At 40.2% G+C, this 22,677-nt stretch overlaps 1 protein-coding gene across 3 annotated transcripts in view; it reads right to left on the bottom strand.

Annotated features, from left to right (window-relative positions):
* Positions 1 to 1,080: 1,080 nt before the first annotated feature.
* LOC140466478 (flap endonuclease GEN homolog 1) overlaps positions 1,081 to 22,677 on the bottom strand; it is a 51,092-nt gene continuing 29,495 nt past the window's right edge. For all 3 annotated transcript variants that reach the window (XM_072561978.1, XM_072561979.1, XM_072561982.1), the window contains 9 exons: positions 18,947 to 19,020; positions 18,374 to 18,465; positions 16,519 to 16,669; positions 15,179 to 15,215; positions 13,436 to 13,516; positions 11,644 to 11,774; positions 11,167 to 11,228; positions 6,180 to 6,329; positions 1,081 to 2,749 (listed from right to left, as the gene is read on the bottom strand). In XM_072561978.1, the coding sequence (XP_072418079.1) occupies positions 1,245 to 2,749; positions 6,180 to 6,329; positions 11,167 to 11,228; positions 11,644 to 11,774; positions 13,436 to 13,516; positions 15,179 to 15,215; positions 16,519 to 16,669; positions 18,374 to 18,465; positions 18,947 to 19,020 (2,283 nt within the window). In that variant the 3' untranslated portion in view covers positions 1,081 to 1,244. The remainder of the gene's footprint in view (positions 2,750 to 6,179; positions 6,330 to 11,166; positions 11,229 to 11,643; positions 11,775 to 13,435; positions 13,517 to 15,178; positions 15,216 to 16,518; positions 16,670 to 18,373; positions 18,466 to 18,946; positions 19,021 to 22,677) is intronic.

The following is a 22,677-nucleotide window of genomic DNA, read 5'->3' as shown; positions in this document are numbered from 1 at the left end:
TTTTCTCAGGGGGTGGTAGATGGGGTCTAACTCGATGTGTTTGTTGATAAGAGTTCCGGTTGGAATGCCATGCTTCTAGGAATTCTCGTGCGTGTCTTTGTTTGGCTTGTCCTAGAGTGGATGTGTTCTCCCAGTCAGAGTGGTGCCCTTCCTCATCTGTATGTGAGGATACTAATGGGGGGGGGGGGGGGGGGGTGAGGTCATGTATTTTTGTGTCCAGTTGGTTCTGATGCATTATTTCAATGAGCCAACACACACTAGAGTGCAGAGGAAAATCACCTATACCGTGTATTCAAAAAGAATGGGTACCCAATGAATACAGTCTCCAGGGTTCTCAGCAACAAACCCAAACAAGCAGGCAAAACCCGTCCAGAAACCCTAGCCACTCTCTCCTACATCAAAGACATCTCAGAAATGACTGCCAGACTACTCAGACCTCTTGGCATCATGGTAACCCACAAACTCAGCAACACAATAAAACAGCAGCTAATGAACTTGAAAGACCCTATATAGACAATGAGCAAAACTAAGGTCCTTTGCAAATTACCGTACAAACAGGTAGAAAACTAGCCACCAGGATACATGAACACCAACTAGCCACAAACAGACATGACCCTCCCCCGCCCCGCCACCCTCACTAGTATCCGCGCATACAGATGAGGAAGGACACCACTTCGACTGGGACAACACATCCATCCTAGGACAAGCCAAACAAAGACATGCACGAGAATTCCTAGAAGCATGGCATTCCAACCAGAACTCTATCAACAAACACATCGAGTTAAACCCCATCTACCACCCCTGAGAAAAGGAACACGAAGTGACTTCACCACAGGAAATAACATCGCCAACCCAAAGAAATCCAAACAAATAGAAAGCAGGATTTTTCAGCATTGCTTCGCCTGAGGCACACTGAAGTTGTTACCTAGTAAGGTAACAAAATGTCTGGAAATGGACCTTGCAGTTCAGCGAGCAAACCTACATCCAAAATCTCAACCTGAACTACAAATCTTCTCAAAACTTGCTAATTCTTTTCAATTTACATTTGGGTTTATTTTAAATAATGGGCAGTTTACAGCATTTAGTTAGCAATTTTATTGAAAAATGTTGAGGGAAGAATGTACATGGTGAAGGAATTTTTCTTGATGACACATCTAAAATACCTAATTCAAAAGCAACTACAAAATTCTAGAGAATCTGATTTTGGAAGCATGCATTTGAGTAACTATTCAAATACCGTGGAGTCAAAGATCCAACCTTTCTGACAGTGGAAGGGAGCTGTCACTTATTACTATAATGGAATCTTCATGATCATTGTGCTGATTGTGATTTTGCACAGCACTCAGTTCAGGTCTTGGCAGAACAGTACTCTTTTTACAAAAAATTTTTCTTTGCTTATGCATTAATTGAATTTGCTCAGTTTTCTCAACATCAGCATTGCTGACCACTTCGAGGTGAGTACAGCCATTAGCTACCCTGCTGTGATCTATTCGGCTAATAGCAGCTCTGGATTTGGCCTGCTGAGCCCATGCTTGACTCTGATTTGAAATGGATGGTGACATCACAATATTATCTATAGCTTTGAATTTGAAGCCACGTTTTTGTATTACTCTTGAATCCTCAATATCACTGTCTTCGCTAGATGACGACACTTTAAGACAAACACTTTTCTTTTGAAATGTTGAAACATTTCCATTCACATGTTTCATTCTGTGTGGTTTGGTAGCTTTGTTTCTCTTCAGTCTTAATGAGCTATTGTCCATTTTTGAAGCTTGGTATGAATACATAGCTGAATCACGAGTTCCAAAAACCTTCTCTCTTGAACATGTTAAATCTTGATTTTCTACCTCAATTAATGGCCTCACATGTTGAATTGTAGTTGGGTCAGAAATGTACATTTCTTTTTTCTCTTGCTGAACGCACTGAGTTTCTGATAAGTCACAACTGGTGAACATTTCTTTATTGGAAAATGTTGACTTATTTTTAAGTTTTCCTTGAGAAGGTGCATCATTTTTGTAATTAGAGGAACATGGCGGGGTTCCACCAGAATTAGGATCTGTTTGATGCAGAGATAAAAACTGATGAGAGTTTTTCAATAGAATTCGATCCTTTAAAGATAGGTGATAAAGATCAGGCAGCATAGATGCATCCTTGTTAGATAATTCTGCCACATTCTTTTGAACTGGATCCTGCTTTAACACGGCAGCATTTTTTTTCAGTGTCTTGTCTTCTGTTAGTTTACTGGTAGAGTCCATAGAAACATTGCACTTCTCATTAATGACTCGGTAAACTTGCTCAGAAGTTTCTGCTGGAGTAATTGGAGTGTGCTCTGATTGTGGTGTACTGAATGACTGAGTCCAATCAATCCCACTCAAATGCAACTCTGCAACTATCATAGATGCTGAGGGGGATAGGGCACAGGCACCATGCTCATTTTCTAATTCTGTAAGCGGTAAAGACTCACAGTCAGATTTTACTATTGCTGCAGCATCTTTAACTGCAGGTTGCACAATTTCATTAGGTTTTTCATGAAATTCTCGGCATTCCTGAAATCCTTCAGTAGAAAAGTCAATGGAAGGATTATGTTGATGGGTGTGGGAGGGATTCATTTCTTGAGTTACACTTATTTGAGCAGGTTCACTTCCTGTTGCAATTCCACAATTATGGGAAAGTTGTAAATTCATCTCAGCCAATAAAACTGTGATTTCATCAGGCAAAGGAGCTGCCCTCTCTTTTCCCTTGCTTTTACCTGAAAAAACACAAGTAATCCAGTTAAAAGATTTACTTAGCTGCTATTTTAAATAAGGTTCGTACAATCATAACTATATCAAACAGATATAGTTCACTATCCTCAATTTTTGTTTCACTTCCGACATGAAATATTGAGCATTAGTTTAAATAGCAAATATATCAATGGATGGTGGAAAAAACTGGCACAATTATCCAGAAGAATGTAAGGCCATAGGAATAGATACAGGAGTAGGCCATTTGGCCCCTTGAGTCTGATTTGCCGTTCAATAGAATTATGGCTGATCTGACATTTCTCCCATCCATATTCCTGCCTTTCCCCCATAACCCTTGATTCCCCTTCTGATCACAAATCTACCTATCTCAGCTTCACATGTACACAAGGACTCTGACCCCTTAGCTCTCTGTGCCAACAGGTTCCAAAGACACGCAACATTCTGAGAGAAGAAATTCCACCTTAGCTCAGAACACTGAGCAGGATGGTAACTGGAGAGGGAATTAGAACATTGAGCAGGACGACGACTGGATCAAGGATTAGAACATCGAGCAGGACAGTGACCGGTTCAGGGATTAGAGCTTGGAGTAGGACGGCGAATGGAGAGGGGAATTACAGCATGGAGCAGGGCGGTGATTGGAGAGGGGAATTATAGTATGGAACAGGGCAATGAATGGAGAGGGGAATTAGAGCATGAAGCAGGACGGTGACCGGAGAGGGGAATTACAGCATGGAGCAGGATGGTGACTGGAGAGGGGAATTATAGTATGGAGCAGGATGGTGACTGGAGAGGGGAATTACAGCATGGAGCAGGATGGTGACTGGAGAGGGGAATTACAGCATGGAGCAGGATGGTGACTGGAGAGGGGAATTATAGTATGGAGCAGGATGGTGACTGGAGAGGGGAATTATAGTATGGAGCAGGATGGTGACTGGAGAGGGGAATTACAGCATGGAGCAGGATGGTGACTGGAGAGGGGAATTATAGTATGGAGCAGGATGGTGACTGGAGAGAGGAATTACAGCATGGAGCAGGACAGTGGCTGGAGAGGGGTATTACAGCATCGAGCAGGACGCTAACTGGAGAGGAGATTTTGAGCATGGAGCAGGACGGAGACTGGAGAGGGAATTACAGCATTGAGCAGGACGGTGACTGGATCAGGGATTACAGCATCGAGCAGGACGGTGACTGGAGAGGGGATTACAGCATGGAGCAGAATGGTGACTGGAGAGGGAATTACAGCATTGAGCAGGACGGTGACTGGAGAGGGAATTACAGCATTGAGCAGGACGGTGACTGGATCAGGGATTACAGCATCGAGCAGGACGGTGACTGGAGAGGGGATTACAGCATGGAGCAGGATGGTGACTGGAGAGGGGATTAGAGCATCAAGCAGGACGATGACTGGAGAAGGGATTACAGCATGGAGCACGACGGTGACTGGAGAGGGGATTACAGCATGGAGCAGAACGGTGACTGGAGAGGGAATTACAGCATGGAGCAGAACAGTGACTGGAGAGGGAATTACAACATGGAGCAGGACAGTGATTGGAGAGGGGAATTACAGCATGGAGCAGGACGGTGACTGGAGAGGGGAAATTATAGCATGGAGCAGGACAGTGACTGGAGAGGGAATTACAGCATGGAGCAGAACGGTGACTGGAGAGGGAATTACAACATGGAGCAGGACAGTGATTGGAGAGGGGAATTACAGCATGGAGCAGGACAGTGACTTGAGAGGGAATTACAACATGGAGCAGGACAGTGATTGGAGAGGGGAATTACAGCATGGAGCAGGATGGTGACTAGAGAGGGGATTAAAGCATTGAGCAGGGCGGTGACTGGAGAAGGGATTACACCATGGAGCAGGACGGTGACTGTAGAGGGGATTAGAGCATGGAGCAACGCGGTGACTGGAGAGGGGATTAGAGCATCGAGCAGGACGGTGACTGGAGAGTGGAATTACAGCATGGAGCAGGATGGTGACTGGAGAGGGGATTAAAGCATTGAGCAGGGCGGTGACTGGAGAGGGGATTAGAGCATGGAGCAGGACGGTGACTGGAGAGAGGATTAGAGCATGGAGCAGGGCGGTGACTGGAGAGGGGATTAGAGCATGGAGCAGGACGGTGACTGGAGAGGGGATTAGAGCATGGAGCAAGATGGTGACTGGATCAGGGATTACAGCATCGAGCAGGACGGTGACTGGAGAGGGAATTACAGCATGGAGCAGGATGGTGACTGGAGGAGGGATTAGAGCATGGAGCAGGATGGTGACTAGAGAGGTAATTTGAGCATGAAGCAGGAATTAGAGCATGGAGCAGGGTGGTGACTAGAGAGGGGAAATTATAGCATGGAGCAGGACAGTGACTGGAGAGGGAATTACAGCATGGAGCAGAACGGTGACTGGAGAGGGGGATTAAAGCATTGAGCAGGACGATGACTGGAGAGGGAATTACAGCATGGAGCAGGACGGAAACTGGAGAGTGGATTAGAGCATGGAGCAGGATGGTGACTGGAGAGGGGATTAGAGCATGGAGCAGGATGGTGACTGTAGAGGGCAATTACAGCATGGAGCAGGGCGGTGATGGTGGAAAAACATCAATACTATAAATCCTTTCTTGCTTAAAATTAATGGAAACCTACATTTATGTTTGTTATTCTACTTTGTTTCTCTTAAAGCTGTAAATCTTGATCTGACATCTTAACTCTATTTTCTCTTTTTGACAGTTAATGTCAGAGCTTTTGAGTATTTCCAGCATTTTACTTTTACTACATTAAACTATGCTCTTATATTACTGACCCTTGTGTCACTAGAAAGTTTCTCAGTTATTTATTCTGTCAGAGGTCTACAGGAATACTCCCATTTAATCATTAATCTACTAAGGAGAACTTTGCCCGGTTCTCCACATATTACTTTAATTCTGTGCAGGCTTTTGTTTCACTATACCCAGTCTGATTTATTAACCTGTCAAACAAATTATAGCTATTAACTATGCCAAGTCTTGGATCTGGGGCTTGGCCTGAGAGCAAAACTGCTTTTGAATTTATTCATCTTTACAGAAGCTTCAAGAGAATGCAGAATACATGAACAAATTAAGAATGCCCCAATTCATTATTAGTATGAGCCATAACCAATTACATATAAGGCTCAATCTCCCTGCTCTGCTATGTACAGTTATATAGCTTTTTAGCAGTTCAACACTAGCCCCATCCAACTGATGTAAGGACACAAATGACGGGACTCAATTTTTTAAGTAATACATTAATAGATTTACTACAAAAAAATCATTTCCTAACAGTTCTAGCATTCTTGAAAGCCATGTATTTTTTCCCCTGAAGCTCAATAAACCTGGTTATGTTCATTTTTAATTAGAAACTCAAATATTCATTCGGCAACAAACCAAACAAAGGCCTCTTTTCAATTTTAGAACTTACTTGGTTGCATTTGCCTCTTCTTTTCAGTTTTCTGCCTGTAAAATAAAGCAGTCATATCTGGGTATGCTTTCTGGAAGGAAACTTGATCTTCTATGGTGGTCACAGTTTTGTGAGAATCTTCAGATTGATCACTTGAGATAACATAATGCTCTAGGAATGAAAGAAATTATTTTTAAAAATCTACACTATTAGTTAATCAGTTCACACAATCTATTGCAAATACAAAATAGCTACGAAACATTCACTCAGATGCGATAATTGACTGTAGCAGAAAATATGATGTTTATTGTAAGACAGATTTTCACATTTATTGCCTGCACAATCTGAGCATCCTTTAAAAGGACTGATATTTTGTTGTATTGGTTTCAGTAGAATCAAGGAAGGAATTTGCTGTCACATTACTGCCAAAGCAGTGAAAATGAAAACTTGACTATGAAATTGGTAAAAGTCGATGAGAAGAACCTACACTAGTGAAGCAAAATTGTGAAATGTGAATCGCTAAGTAAAATTAGCAAATGATTGGTGAGAAAGAGTAATATATAATTTATAAACATATCCTGAAGCTGAGCTGCCCAGCATGTTCGAGATTAGTGGAAGAATGCCATTACTGGACTATTCACAATTGACTGGTTGCTTTGATTCAGTCTGACTATTTGGCCTGCAGTTCAGGTGCCATCTATGCTCGTGGATGGGGCTGTAATGGCATATTGAGGGAATCACACTTACAACGGTATTTGTAGCCAATAGGTTTGCTGAGAATTTCTTACCAAATATACTTGCAACCGATGAGATTCGGGCATTTCTAATTTGCTTCTCAAGTAAAAGTATACTGTTATTCAGACAGTGGTTATGCCAGCGTTAATGGGAGTTGTGCATGAGGACTCTGCTGAATTCCAATTTACAGGAAATGCCTGAGAAATTAAATCTTTTGCTGGGAAATTCCTCTCCACCTGGAAACCACCAAAGTTCTCTAGTTAAATCAAAGATTTTGGAGGGCACCAATAATTAAGTAGACTCAAGAAAAGTGAGACTCTTAAATAGAGAGTCTAACTCATTAGTAACTGTTTAACAGAACCCACACTTACCTCACACGTTCCCAAACCACAGACCTTGAAGCAGACCCAAACCTCCCTCCCAACCCACTGTACCTGACCCACCCAAATTCTCTCACTACTGCAACCTACCTTAGACACTGCATCACTTATCTTGCCAGCTTGCACACTAACTTCCTCCCACCTGACACCCTATGTACCTATCCATCTGTCATCCTACCCCCCCAGACCAGGTGAAATCCTACTAATGCGGCACACTGGCAAACTACTCCCTTCTCATCGGGCATCCTACTCCTCCATATCCCACTCCCAACATTGACCTTATGTTGTTCAGGTTGACAGCAGCTGTCAAAGAGATTGTCAGAACCTTTATAATTTCAGAACCCGACAACTGACTGCTGTGAGAAAGGGTGTGGATTTCATTCCCAAACAAGTAGGAGTCACCATAGTCCTCAAGAACCATAGGACTGCTCTCATTATAAAGCGAGATAGCTGCTGGTGGTTTAATATTAGGATCACCATGACTAGACAGAAGGAGAGGTCGAGGAGGAAGGACCTTCATGGTAACTTCAGCTGCTGCAGGAACTGAGCCCACACACTCGGCGTTACCACATGGGGAGGCAATGGCCAGTGGTATTATTGCTGAACTGTTAATCCAGAGACACAGGTAATATTCTGGGGACTTGGGATCAAATGCCATCATGGATGTTGGATTTGATTTCAGTAAAATTCTGGAATTGAGAATCCAGTCATGACCATGAATCCATTGTTGATTGTTGGAAAAACCCATCTGTTTCACTAATATCCTTTAGGAAAGGAAGCGGCCATCCTTACCTGGTCTGTCCTACATGATTCTAGACCCAGATCAATGTTGTGGACTTTTAACTGCCCTCTGGGCATTTAGAGATGGACAATAAGTACTGGCCTAACCAGTGATGCCCTCATCCCATGAATGAATAAAAACAAACTCCCTGCATCTCAAACTAATCGTCCAGCCAACTAAGTTCACTACAGAAGAATGGTCAGAAGTACAGTTCTGCAATTCTGAGGGAACTCCGAGTGGAATCTCTTCTCTGCTGCTTCAGTTACCAGAATATTGTCCAAGCTCATAGTCTACGCAGTATTCAATGTCTTCTGCTGTTTCTTGATATCACAGTGAACTGAATTGGCAGAAGACTGGTGTCTGTGATGCTGAGGGCCTCAAAGGAAGTTGGAATGGATCATCCACTTGGCATTTCTAACTGAATATTGTTGCAAATGTTTCAACCTTATTTTTTGGTCAAATGTGTTGGACTTCATCATAATTAAGAATGACGATATATGTGGATCATCCCCCTCCTATTAGTTGTTTAATTGTCAACTACCATTCGCAGCCAGATTTAACAGAATTGCAGATCCTAAGTCTGATCCTTTGGCTGTGGGATTACTTAGTTATCTTAATTGTGTGTTATTTCTGCTGTTTGGTATGCTGGTCCTGCTTGTGGCTTGTTGGCACTACATTTTGAGCTGTACCCAATGCTGCTCATGGTAAGCCCACAAACATTCTGCAATAGCCAGAATTGATTTCTTGACTTGATGACAATGGCGGAGCAGGGCTCTATCAAGCCATGAGGTTAAAAATTGTTGTTCAGTGCAATTCAGCTGCTACTAATAGGTAACAGAATCTCATGGATGCCGAGTTATGAGTTGCTGTTTGAAATCTATCCCATTTAGTGGTAAAGCCACACATCATAAAGGGAAACAACAATATGAAAACCAGAACATAGCGGGAGGAGTTGGCCCTTCATCCTCTTAAGCCTGCTTTGCCATTCTGGATCATGTCTCAGTGTCACTATATCCCTTTATGTCATTAGTAACTCGAAATCTGTCAATCTGGGTCTTGAATTTACTTTCTGAGCGAGCTTCCATAAACCTCTGTGATAGAGGATTCCATAGATTCACAATTGACTTTATGAAGAAGTTCCTCCCTATCTCAGTCCTGAATGGCTGATATTTTATTCTAATACTGTATCCCTGGTTTCAAACTCCACAACCTGGGGAAACATCCTTACTGCATTTACTCTTTGCGAATCTCTAAGAATTTAAGAACTTTCTATGAGATTGCCTCTAATGTTTCTAAACTCTAGGCCCATTCTCCTCAATCACTCCTCATAAGACATTCCCATTTTCTCTGGAATTAGTCTGGGTGCACCTTCAGTAGCAAGTATTGGCTTCCTCAGACAAAATGACCAAAACTGTACATTATACTCCAGGTGCCACTTAACCAGCATTCTATATAAATGAACCAAGTCTTCTTTGCTCTCATGCTCAAATCCATTTATGATAAAGGTTAAAGTACAGTTTGCTTTCCAAACAGTTTGCTGAACCTCCATGCTGGCTTTCAGTGATTTAAGAATAAGGACACCCAGGTCTCTTTGGACATCAACACTTTACAATCTCTCAGCATTTAAGAAATAAAATGCATCTCCTACCAAAATGGATAATTTTGCGCTTACCCCAATATATTCCATCTGCCATGCTCTTGCCAACTGACTCAATCTGCCTAAATCCTCTTCAAGCCTCTTTGTATCCTCTTCATAACTCACTCTCGCACCAAGTTTTCTATCATCTACAAACTTGGAAACATTACAATGGCCCCATGTCCAAATCATTGATGTAGATTTTGAACAAATGGGTTAAAGATAAAGATAAAACTTGGTCTCTAGAAGGACTACATGGTGGTCACTCATATCTATACTGCCATGGATAGATGCATTATGACAGAAACATCGGCAAAGACCAGGTCAATTAGGGTTTGGTTCTCTCTAAATCCAGACCCAGTCTAGGAGCATTTCTCCTTTAGGACTTGTGTAGCTCAGTCTTGGTGTTACTGTGCTGCCCTTGGTGATAGTCATTGAAATCCTCCACCCATATTTAAGCTGATGGCATGAGAATTCATGGAGTCCAGAATCAACGTTGAAGACTCACAGGGAAACTCTCCGATTCTGTGCTGCCACCTCTGGTACAGGACATACCCTGGGACAGTAATAGTGGTTTTTAATAACATTGTAAGACATGATTCTATAAGTATGACTGCGTGGCTGTTGCTTTATTAGTCTGTAGGTCAGGTCTCCCAGTTTTGGCACAAATTCTCAAATGTTAGTAAGGAGGACTTTTACAGGATTGACAAGACTCAGTATGTTGTAGTTGACTTTGGTGCGTGGGTCACTGTCTTTCTTTTTAGACTTTGTAGGTGCTTGATAGATCTAAGTCTAGAACCAGGCCAAATTAGAGGGCATTTAAGTATGTATTAGTGGGGCTTTCCGACCATGAACAATGGTGTCATTATGGACTAAATTAGCCCCAAATGTATTTCTGTAGGACTTGGAACTATGTCCCAGAGCATTAGCCTGGGCTACTTTATTACTAGCTAAGTGACATTACCACTGAGGACCTGACTTTCCTATCTAATACCTTGCAAGAAATACAAGTTCCGTTACTTCACATTTCAGAGGAAAATCTTAATTTGGGAAAGTTTGGAACGTCTTTGAAAATGCTTACTGGACCTATCTTAAAGGAAAGACCTAAAGAGATTGCTCCTCAGATAGGAGTATACATTTGGGCGTGAAGTGGCTCTTGTGATATACATGTAATGGCTATGCCCTACCTTTGGCTTTGAAGGTCAAGTCCCACCTGTCCCAGAGATGTGTCTGAACACATTGATTTAAAATTTTTTTTAGAACTAGACTAGTGATGTCAAATAAGATATTGTGAAACACAGAGCTAATACACAATCTTGCCAATAAATCTAATCAATACTCATGGCCATGTGGATTCTTCTGTGGTTATCTTATATGGCATATGGTCTTCTTTGACACGAGCTAAAAGTATGATTATAAGAGCAGGTCACACTATTTCATATCTCATTCAAAATTTATAATTTTAAAATAAATTACCTGGCTTTTGCCATAGTATTTCCAAACAGGGAATTCCATTCCGAATTCTTGTTTTGACAATACTTAAAAAGAGGGAAAAAAAAGTTTGAAATTCCACAAAACCTCTTAAAGATTGCAATGTAAGAAAACCATGTGTATAATGTATCCATATTAGAAACACTTTAACAGGTAGGTAATTTAGATATTTTCCGCATGTCATTCTCTATTTTCATGGCTTTTGTGCAAGAATGGGAATACATATGCAGTGGATCTCACCTCCCACACTCCAAAAAAAGCACAGTGCAAGTGCATGTTTGTCCAGCCACTTCTATTAATCAAGCATTAACTCACTCTGTTAGGACACTTTAATGTAATCAAGTATGATGCAAAGCACGTAAGTAACCTTCAGTTAAATCTAGCACATAACCAGAGTAGACTGTTCAACATTCTTCAACACACAAATGAAGAAAAAATAATGGTTAATTTAAAACTTAGTACCTTATTGGTTGCAAATGACATGGGCCCCTTCTTCCCAATTTTCTTTCCATCATATCATGGTGTGAGAGTAACATCAGCACTTTCTCACATGTGTAGTGTCTTGGCCACTCCATTTTATCCAGGGCAAAATTCTAGATTTTTGAAACAAAACCTTCTGTAAATGTGGCATGATCAGCTATTTTTGCCCAGATACTGCCAGATGATCCATGTAGGAAACCCATATTTTCTCTGTCCTACAAGCGTACACATTAAAATTGAATTTTATCAGCCAAACTAATGCCAGTGCACTCTATTTTGTCATATGTTTTCTGACTTGTCACAGTTTGACTTTTTAAAATATACTTTCACTGTAATTTTGGAACATTTGGTGTTTCCTCTTGCTTACTTTTAACTGTTGATCATTCTGATTCATGGATTATGGCCTGAGCTACATAGTCTCAATGTTATTTGTCTGTTAGAGAACACAAGTTTGCTTGCGTTACATATGGACTCCACAATTTTTCTAATTGACTGGCCCTAATGGATTGTGCAGAACTTTGCGGTAGTTAAGGGTTTTCTGCTATAGTGTTATTTGAGATTTTTGTGTTATCTATAGGAGGTCTGTGCTTCCATCCCTCCATATAATAAGGATTTAGCATATTTTCAGCAAATTGTTCAGTAATATAAAAAGTTACCGTCCAGTCAAGCATTGTTTGATAGATAACATTTAGCATAAAGTCCTGTTTCAGTCTTGAGAAAAGAAAGCTTGCTTCTGAAAGTGATCCTTTGTACTAGAAACAAGAGAAGTGTAATCAAAGAAAATCTACTGCAACAGCAAACATTTGGTGAATGCCTGGTGGATATTGATCAAGAGATGGAAACTTGATTGGTACTTTTGCTGACTAGTTTAAGAATGCATTGTTCAATTGTAGTGCAATATCAATTCCCAGCTAAAATCAGTAAAATCCTAGTGTTCAAACTTGAGATCTACCTTGTCTCAAATCTCAAATGCTCAGCATTATGTGTGATTCATAAACCATTTGATTCTGATGTTCTTCAATCAGATTATTCGTCAAAGATTAAAACATTTCTTATATGTCTTAAACCCCTTTTCTTTGATTTAGATTTAGTCCAAGCATTTCGTAGTCTCAGTAATTGGCATATATTAGTATTTTGTAGTAAACTTATGAATTCATATACTTAATTGCAGAGACTGACAAAAGGGGTGATTGAATAGAGAAAGGAAATAACAATCAAATACTTAGCTGAAAAAGGGTTAAAAACAAGTTATCAACTACGACTGTGGACAAAGGAACTCACAGTCTGGGTCTGAGAAGGTAAGAACAGTGAAAAGTTACTTTCTTCTAGTTGAAGATGGAACTTTTGTGGACCTTGCAAAAACTGTCTTGAAATGAAAAAATATTGTCTAGCAACAATACCAAATGAGAGGGGATTGGTTAATATGTGCTGTCATTGTCTGATATCTGAGTGGGGTGCTAGCATCTGTATAAGTCATTTAGTTTACCCTGTAAACTATTAGGATCTTGGAGAGGTCAGGGACATTGATCATTAGGGAAGAGTGGTGTAGTCAACCGGGGAAATTATGAAGAGGTTTTGTTCTGCAGATAAATTACTGAGGACAGACCCTTGCGTGTAGGAAGACCAGTTCCTTCTCTGTGAATGATACTCAAGAAAAATACTTGACCAAATCACATGCTGGTTCTGTTGTGTAGGGAGAGTAAGACTAGAACTGGATCGTGTATCTTAGGCATTAAAGGAGTTCTACGTTAAAAAAATGCAAAGTATTACCTACCTGAAGTAAAAGCAATTTTGGACGCTTCCATTGAATATGTTGAATTAATCGGTCCTTACTGATAAGAAACTCTCTGATCACCTGAAGCACAAAAAAACAGAATGGCATCATAAAATGGTTATTTGACAGGAGGAGGCCATCTTGTCCTTTGCGTCTGTGCTAGCCTTTTGAAAGTGTAACTCATTCAGTTCAATTCCCTTGCATTTTCTCTGTAATCCTCCAATGTTTTCTGTTCAGATAGTTACCAAATTCCCTTATACCCTCAGGCAATCCATTCCAGATCACAACTGCTCATTGTGTAAAAATGTTTTTCCTCATGTCACATTTTGTTACTTAATAATCACCTTACAATCCATCTCCTCTAGTTCATAACCCTTCCGAACTGGGAATGGTTTTCACCTGCTATTGCAGTCCCCTTATTATTTGAAGCATTTTTACCGAATTTCTTCTTTATCAAATCACTGTTTCTCCAATCCATCCACTTAACTAAGTCCTTAATCTTTGAAAGCCTATTTGTAAATCTTTTTTTACATTCTCTCTAACTAACTGGGTTGATTTATCCTGCTTTTGTATACAGGACATATTTGAACAATTTTCCACATTGATGGGTAGACAGAAATGCTCTGGCTCCACTAGCTGAGCTGTTCCAATACAGGTACAACTCTCTCATCTACTGAAAATTTGGAGAATTAGCCCAGTGTTGAATCCGTGTTTTCTAAAGATTCAGCATAAAGTATTTGCTTTCATACTCTATGCATTCTAGCTATTTAGTATAGAATTTTACCTTGCATTGAGCTAGGTATCCATTTGCATCACAGCATCATACTTCCTGGAGTCTAATGGCGCCTGCAGCAAGGCAGGATTATTTCCCATTTTCTTAAGTATTTAAACATATATAGGAAAAATTAATTCAGATCTTACTTCATTTTCCTTTGCTACAACTTCACAGAAAACCATTTAATACTCTTGGGTATTACTGAGAGAAGACACATTTTGCCAATGCTTTTGGTCTTGTACTTATCTTGATAATTTGCAAGAATTACCAATGTAAAGCAAAGACAATACTTATACTGTATGAGAGGAGAGTGCTGAAGTGTTGATCAGCGGGCTCTGATTGGGAGAGGCTTTGCCACAGAGAATGATTGTCATTGAGAGTGTGGCACTGGAAAAGCACAGCAGGCCAGGCAGCATCCGAGGAGCAGGAGAATCAAAAGCCCTTCATCAGGAATAACCTTGTGGGCTGGTGGGGGGGGGGGCTGAAAGATAAATGGGAGGGGTGTGGGGTTGGGAGGAAGGTAGCTGAGAATGCGATAGGTAGATGAAGGTGGGGGGAGAAGGTGCTCCCATGGGGTTAAACAGTATATCAACTTCACTAACATCTTTCACCCCAACCTCAAATTCACCTGATGAAGGTCTTATGCCTGAAACATAGATTCTCCTGCTTCTCGGATGCTGCCTGGCCGGCTGTGCTTTTCCAGCGGCACACTCGCGACTCTGATCTCCAGCATCTGCTATCCTCACTTCCTTTCAAAGGTTAGGTGGTTGCCAAACCACTGTCATTTCTTACGCTAATGTTATCCGTCGTCCAATTATTTCTCTGTCTTATTTCTTCTTTCTGAGATTATATACTAGAACTTACCTTCATTCAGGTTAATTTAAACTCTCCTGAACAGTTCAATAAGAGTTGACATAGATCTGTTTCATAAGGAATTAACATTTGAAAAAATATATTTCCAATTTTACCTCTTCAAATGGGAAATGCTCACAAGCTCTTGCTTTTCTGAAAGAAATTCAGAAGAAAGGAATTCAAACTTTTGCAAGAAAGCTTGCATTTGTACAAGTTTGACACTGTTAGCAAATACCAAAGATAAACAAGCATGGCAACCAATCTCTGAACAGCATGATCCCACAAACAGCAAGTAAATGATCATGTAATCTGCTTTTGAAATTCATTAAGGAAGGATAGCTGTAGTAACCAGAAGAAATCCCTATTTCTTCAAGTTGTGCCACAGTCTCTTTTATATCTGGGCAGGTTTTATCAATCAAAAAGATAGCACTGTCATCAATATAAATTCTGTGAGAATTTTATTTAAATATTAACCCAGATGATGTGCTTATCTAGTTACAGTGGGCTACAACCTTTAGATCTGGCCATGAGGTTGCTATCAATTGAGAGAAGATAACAGAAAGAACAAATATCAGTCATACACTCTCAGCAGCAACTTGATTTAAACGGGAAACTTTTAAAATGGCAAAGACCTATTCCATGCTAATTGTTTTCTCAGTTTTGTTTCTTGCCCTTCCTATTGAGGTGGTGAAAATTAAAAGAAAACACTGAACCACAAGATTTATCCCTGCGTCTTTCCATTAAAATGTATTTTTACTGATTGGAAATATTTGGCCAAGGTAATTCTATCATCTTTACGTTAGTATCAACTATCTACAGATTGTATTATTTTCATTGCCAATAAATGTTTGCTACATTTCAATAGAGATTTGCAACAGGTCCAGAAGAAAAAAGACTGAAATCTGCAACAGGCCTGATCACATAAATGTCAACATGAAACAACAGCCATTTCCACAAAGGATTAGTTCATTGCAAGTTCCAATTAAAATTCAAGTTATACACATCTCCATGGAAGAACCCATGGATTGAAAAACTGAATAAAAAAAGCAATATCTAATTCCTACGTAAATAAAACTTTCAAAGAATATTTTGGAGTAAATATTTGCACTAACTCTCAATAAACACTTTTCTATATAAAATGAGGGGTCATCATTTTAGAACTGAGTTGAGGCAAAATCTGTTCACTCAAAAGATTCTGACTCTTTAGAATTTTCTGTACTCCAGATAATGTGGATGCTAAGTTGTTCAGTACATTCAAGACAAGAGATTGGTAGACTATTGAGTATGAAGCTCCAATTTTTATGGCGTGTGCAGTATCTAATTTTGCATACTTATGAAAATATACCTCACATATGAGAAATAGCAATTTACAATTTTTACTTGTACAATTGTCACTGGCACAACTTCCAGAAATGTCTCAAGCTGTGACATCTTGATACAGCATAAAGGTGCTTACTTTTTTATGTTGTTCTCCACCACGTTGGATCTTCTCTTCTGTTCTGCCTTGTGCCAATCACATGGGCATAGGTAGCTATCCCCATGTGGTGAACAGCACTGAACAGTTGCACACAACTGACAGCCCTTGTTTACATGCTCCCTGGTTAATCCTATATGAATCATAATAGGAAAAAGTGTTACTCGTTTTTAGTAATAAAACTGATTAATCCACAGCACAATCAAGCTATCATTTACACTTTTTTACGATGCAGTTACTTCGACAATCTGGAATCTCCTCACTGACCTTTCACATTCACTACCTTGGTCTTTTCTTTAAGGCTCCACTTGTTCACACCTCTTTCATCAAGCTTTTTGTCACCTCACCATTTCCTTTCCATCACAGTGCCCAAAGTTATGTGGATAAGCCCTAGCAAAGAATGTTGGAATGTTTCCCTACATTAAAGATGCTTTAGAAACATGAATCTTTTTTCCAAAGTACAGAGCTGAAACTAAACAAATGGTAAATCTACTGGGTTACAGTCCATAATAGCATAACTAATGGCTAGACTTTACACTCCTCCAGTGGAATTGAACATAGGGACCACGTAAAGTTCAGCAAGTGGCTTTCACATTGCCTATGTACTAGCTCCTGGCCAGAATGAAATTTTATAGGGGTTGGGGAGGCACAGTCTGGGGAAGTGTCAGTATACCTGTCTGCTGTTAGGTCTTTTGAGGTTGTTAAGGGACTCACCCTGCCCAGGTCAGTATTTTGTAAGAAGCATGGAGTAGCCAGTGTCCTGAGGGAAGGCTCATATGGGAATTCTAATAGACTTAGCTACGTAGATTTATGTTGAACAAGGATGAATGACCTCTTCTGAAATTCCCTGCGCCCATTGAAGTCAAAGCTTCAAGTTCACTTCTCCACGTAATCACTTCTACATGTAACCAACTCATGACCTCTTGTACCTACTCTCTCATCTCCATTGCCGAGACCCCTGACTCTACACTTACCTGGGCTTTGTGGGATACCTGTAATTCCAGGTTGGCACTGTGGTGAATAGAGCTTTCAGCCATCTGATTGGCGAGCAGCTCTTTAAGATAGTACTTCCTACCTTAAAAGGGGAAGGAAATACAGCTTTAAGGCAGTTATTTCTCAGTGTTTAGAGATAAAAATCAGTGTCCATTATTAGACGTGACTGTGTGTTTGGAAATTTGATAAATAATCCTGAGTTGAGAAGAATTACATTGACAACCAATTTAAGATTGTCAATCAGTTCACAGTGCATTGCACTTGCACTGGAAGCAAAATATATTAAAAGACAGGTTCCTGCTCTTTGCAGACTGAAAGAGTACACCTGCTTTAACTGAACAAAACAGGTGACAGCAATTCTCTCGGGTTTTGTTCAGGGCAATGGCTTGACCAGAGTCAACCTGCTTGGTTCAAATTTAAACAACGCTGGGCAGTTACCAGTCAGTTATCATCCAAATGATGCATTCTCCATTGCAATGTACCCACTATCCAGCACTTTCTAATACAATATAAAAACGTTGCTCCCCCTTTCAAGTTGTATTCTTATGAACAGCCTGATGAGTGTAAGATAAAAACCTTTAATTAATTTTTCAGGAATAGGCAAGATTCGCAATACTAAATGTTTCTCCCTTATCTTATGATAGATTTCCCCCTTTAATCAGATCATTAGAAACACAGACCTTAAAAAATTTGTTTTTATATTTGTAAATATAGAGAGCCTGGAAAGTTTATGGACTTCACTGCAAAAAAGTTGATAAATGAGTTTTGCAAGATTGCAAACGTGGACTTCAAAGGAATCCTATCAAGTGGATTTGAAGAGCATATGAAATTAAATGTTGGCTACCTGGGTGTCGGCACACGGAGCAGTGTGCTTTCCTTTCCACAGCTGGATCATGAGTAGTAAAACCCTCAAACTCGCGTTTCCAGAGTTTAAACCTAGAAAGATTAATAACAGGCATTTTCTTTCACATTCTGACTTTTTTTACTGAAATTAGTTGAATCAATTGAAATCGGTAATACAAATATTTAGTCATTTCTAATATGCCGATATCAACTTTTAAAATTTGGCTGGAAAACTGAGTGTAAGGTTGGAAAAGAATGAAAAAAATACACCATGTACTTTCAGAAAATAGGCAGTGGGAACACAGAAAAGGAAGAAAGTGAAAGATGATTTTATAATAAGAACAACATAGACAAGAGAGAAGAAAGAAAAGGGATGGCAGGTTAAGCATAGAAATAAAACTGCAGTTCAGCCATTTATGTTTGCAATTTTAGGTAAATAAAGACTTGTTGATGTTTGAATAACTTTATTACTGAAATATTAATGTTGTTCCAGTAGAATGCGTAAACTAAGTTAAAGATTAGTCTGGGAAACGAGATTTTTTAGCCTGATGGCAGTCTCAGAATTCATTTTTACCTCTGTAGAAGGCTCTGTCCATTCATTGTTTCAATCAATCTTAACGCCTGTTCCTTCCCAACCCCTGGAACTCCCTGGAACAAAACCAACATATAAACAAAAAGAAAATAGGTATTCAAAAATCTCAATCCAATGAAGTAGTTAGGAAGAAACTACAATATAATTGGAAGTCTGGAGAAATATATAAACAAGGGAGCTGGCTAATGTAGTGCTATTGCTTAAGAAAGGATGCAAAGAAAAGCCAGGAATCTGTAGACTGGTAAGCTTGATCACCTGTGGCGGGTAAGCTGTTGGAAGGAATTCTGACGGACAGGATTTACACATATATGGAAAACAAGGAATAGTCAACATGGCTTTCTGTGTGAGAAATCTTGTCTCACTAACTTGATTGAGTTTTTTTGAAGAAGTGACAAAAAGATTGATGAAGGCAGAGTGGCGGATATGGTATATATGTAATTTAGCAAAGTGTTTGACAAGGTTCTGCATGGTAGACTGATTAGCAAGGTTGGATCATATAAAATCCGGGAGAGCTAGCCATTTGTATACAAAATTGGCTGGAAGATAGGAGCTTGAAGGTGATGGTAAAGGCTTGTTTATCGGACTGTTGGCCTGTGTCCAATGGTACTACGCAAGCATTGGTGCTTGGTCCACTGATTTTTGTCATTAATATAAATGATTTGGATGTGAACATAGGAGGAATAGTTGATAAGTTTGCAGATGACACCAAAATCAGTGGTGCAGTGGACAGTGAAGAAGGTTACCGCAGAGTACAGATAGGTCCATGATCAGATAGGTCCATGGGCCAAAGAGTGGTAGATGGAACTTAATTTAGGTAAGTGCGAGATGTTTTTTTTTGGTAAGGCAAAGAGATCTTGGGGTGCAGGTTCTTAGTTCCTTGAAGGTGGAGTCGCAGGTAGACGGGGTAGTGAAGAAGGTGTTTAGCCTGCTTGCCTTTATTGGTCAATGCATTGAGTATAGGAGATGATATAGGATGTCATGTTGCAGATATGCAGGGCATCGGTTAGGATATTTTTGGAATACTGCATTGAATTCTAGTCTCCCTGCTATAAGAAAAATGTTGTTAAACTTGAAAGGGTGCAGAGAAGGGAAACTCTCTCTGGTGCTTGAGTATTGTAAAGTTAAGACAGAAGGGATTGTATTTTTGCTGTGTTGGACGTTTTGAGATGAAGAGGCTGAATAAGCTGGGACTATTTTCCCTGGAGCGACAAAGGCTGAGGGGTGACCTTATAGAGGTTTGTAAAATTATGAAGGGCCTGGATGGGGTGAACAGTCAAGATCTTTTTCCCAGGTAGAGGAGTTCAAAACTAGAGGCAATAGGTCTAAGATGAGAGGGAAAAGATTTAAAAGGGGCCTCAGAGGCAACTTCTTCATGCCGAGAGTGTTGGGTGTACAGAATGAGCTGCTAGAAGTAGCAGTGGAGGCTGATACAATTGCAGCATTTAAAAGACATTTGGATTGGAAGAGTTTGGAGGGATTTGGGCCAAATTCTGGCAAATAGGACTAGATTTAAGATTTGTGGTTGGCATTGACAAGTTGGACCAAAGGCTCTGTTTCTGTGCTGTACAACTCTATGACTCGAATCAATAAAGTCAGATTGTTAACAAACTAATTACTTCGCTACTGGGTAACGATTTTATCGGGAAACTTTAAAATCTTTAGAAACATTGTGAAAGCTTTCATAATAAAGTAGAATACTTACTTGCTGCATTAGAATTCAAAACAACATAATTTCTAATTAGCAAAGCTGCTAGAACTCAAGTGGAATAGATATGCAAATCACAATTGGTTTAATTAAAAAATAATTCTCTGTAGCATTCTGTGAAATGTGTTTCACCTAAAGCAGGTTGATGCACTCCAGAAGTCTACCATAAATGGCAGTGATAATCAAAAGATGCCAATATATTGCTGGGACACATTCAACTTGTAATGATTCCAATTGATGTTACTATCGGACACATCAGATCTCAGACTGAAAGCTGGCTTGACAGATCATAACTTGTTTTTATTTAACAAAGTAATCTTTCACAGAATCACAAGCATACAATGCTGCAGATTTAGTTACAATTATTAGATTAGATTAGATTAGATTACTTACAGTGTGGAAACAGGCCCTTCGGCCCAACAAGTCCACACCGCCCCGCCGAAGCGCAACCCATCCATACCCCTACATCTACCCCTTACCTAACACTACGGACAATTTAGCATGGCCAATTCACCTGACCTGCACATCTTTGGACTGTGGGAGGAAACCGGAGCACCCGGAGGAAACCCACGCAGACACAGGGAGAATGTGCAAACTCCACACAGTCAGTCGCCTGAGGCAGGAAACAGAATTATGAAACAGAATTTTCCTATGCAAACGAAATGCAAATAAAAAAGCAATAGCCATGCCATTTACATGGAATACACGTTGTAAGATTTTGAAAATACAGCAAAAATACAATCCCTTCTCTCTTAGCACCATAACTTTACAATACTCAAACAGCAGAGTTCCCTTCTCCATTATGTCTATAGTGTTGACTTAACTATTTCTTTTAACTCCAGCCCTGAGAGTTTGATAGCCTCTTCCTTGATTATTCATACAACTGAGCTGAGACTTTAGCAGTTTCAAATACTGCTTACTGAAACACACAATTCTGAAGAGATTTGACAGGGTGGATGCAGCGAGTATGTCCGCTGTTGTGGGGCAGGTTAGAGGCAGGGGCACAGTTTTAGAGCAACCCCTTATCAACCTGAAATTATAATTTTTTTCTATCAAAGGGTTATTAGTGTGCAGATTTCCATTCCCTGAAAAGCAATGGTTGCTGGGCCATTACATTTATTCGAGGCTGAGTTAGATAGCTTTTTGATCAATAATGGAGTCAAAGATATATGGTTAGAAAGGAAAGCAGAATTGAGAGCGTAAACAGATCAGGCTTGGCAGAGCTGGTTTGAAGGGCCAAATGGTCTACTCCTGTTCTCAAGTTCTAATTTCCTTTTCCTCTGTCCTCGACACAAGAATCATTATGAATATAACCTGTTCACTGACAAGGAGTGAGTTTGGTTTTATTGCAAAAACCTTTAATGGTCTTTATATACCATATGTTCTACTGATAATCCATTTTGCAAATAGAACATAGAAGAATACATTGCATTGCAGGCCCTTTGGCCCTCGATGTTGCGCCGATCCAAGCCCACCTAACCTACACTAGCCCACTATCCTCCATATGCCTATCCAATGCCTGCTTAAATGCCCATAAAGAGGGAGTGTCCACCACTGCTACTGGCAGGGCATTCCATGAACTCACGACTTGCTGAGTAAAGAATCTACCTCTAACATCTGTCCTATACCTACCACCCCTTAATTTAAAGCTATGCCCCCTTGTAATAGCTGACTCCATACGTGGAAAAAGGTTCTCACGGTGAACCCTATCTAAACCCCGAATCATCTTGTACACCTCTATCAAGTCACCCCTAAACCTTCTTTTCTACAATGAAAACAACCCCAAGAGCCTCAGCCTTTCCTCATATGATCTTCCTATCATACCAGGCAACATCCTGGTAAACCTCCTCTGCACCCGTTCCAGTGCCTCCACATCCTTCCTATAGTGTGGCGACCAAAACTGCACACAATACGCCAGATGCAGCCGCAGCAGAGTCTTATACAACTGCAACATAACCTCAGGACTCCGGAACTCAATTCCTCTACTAATAAAAGCCAGTACGCCATA

This window comes from Chiloscyllium punctatum, chromosome 3 (genome assembly GCF_047496795.1).
Source record: "Chiloscyllium punctatum isolate Juve2018m chromosome 3, sChiPun1.3, whole genome shotgun sequence".
Classification (NCBI taxonomy): domain Eukaryota; kingdom Metazoa; phylum Chordata; class Chondrichthyes; order Orectolobiformes; family Hemiscylliidae; genus Chiloscyllium; species Chiloscyllium punctatum.
Note: the sequence above shows the minus strand (reverse complement) of the source record. Positions and strands in the feature narration are given on the sequence as shown.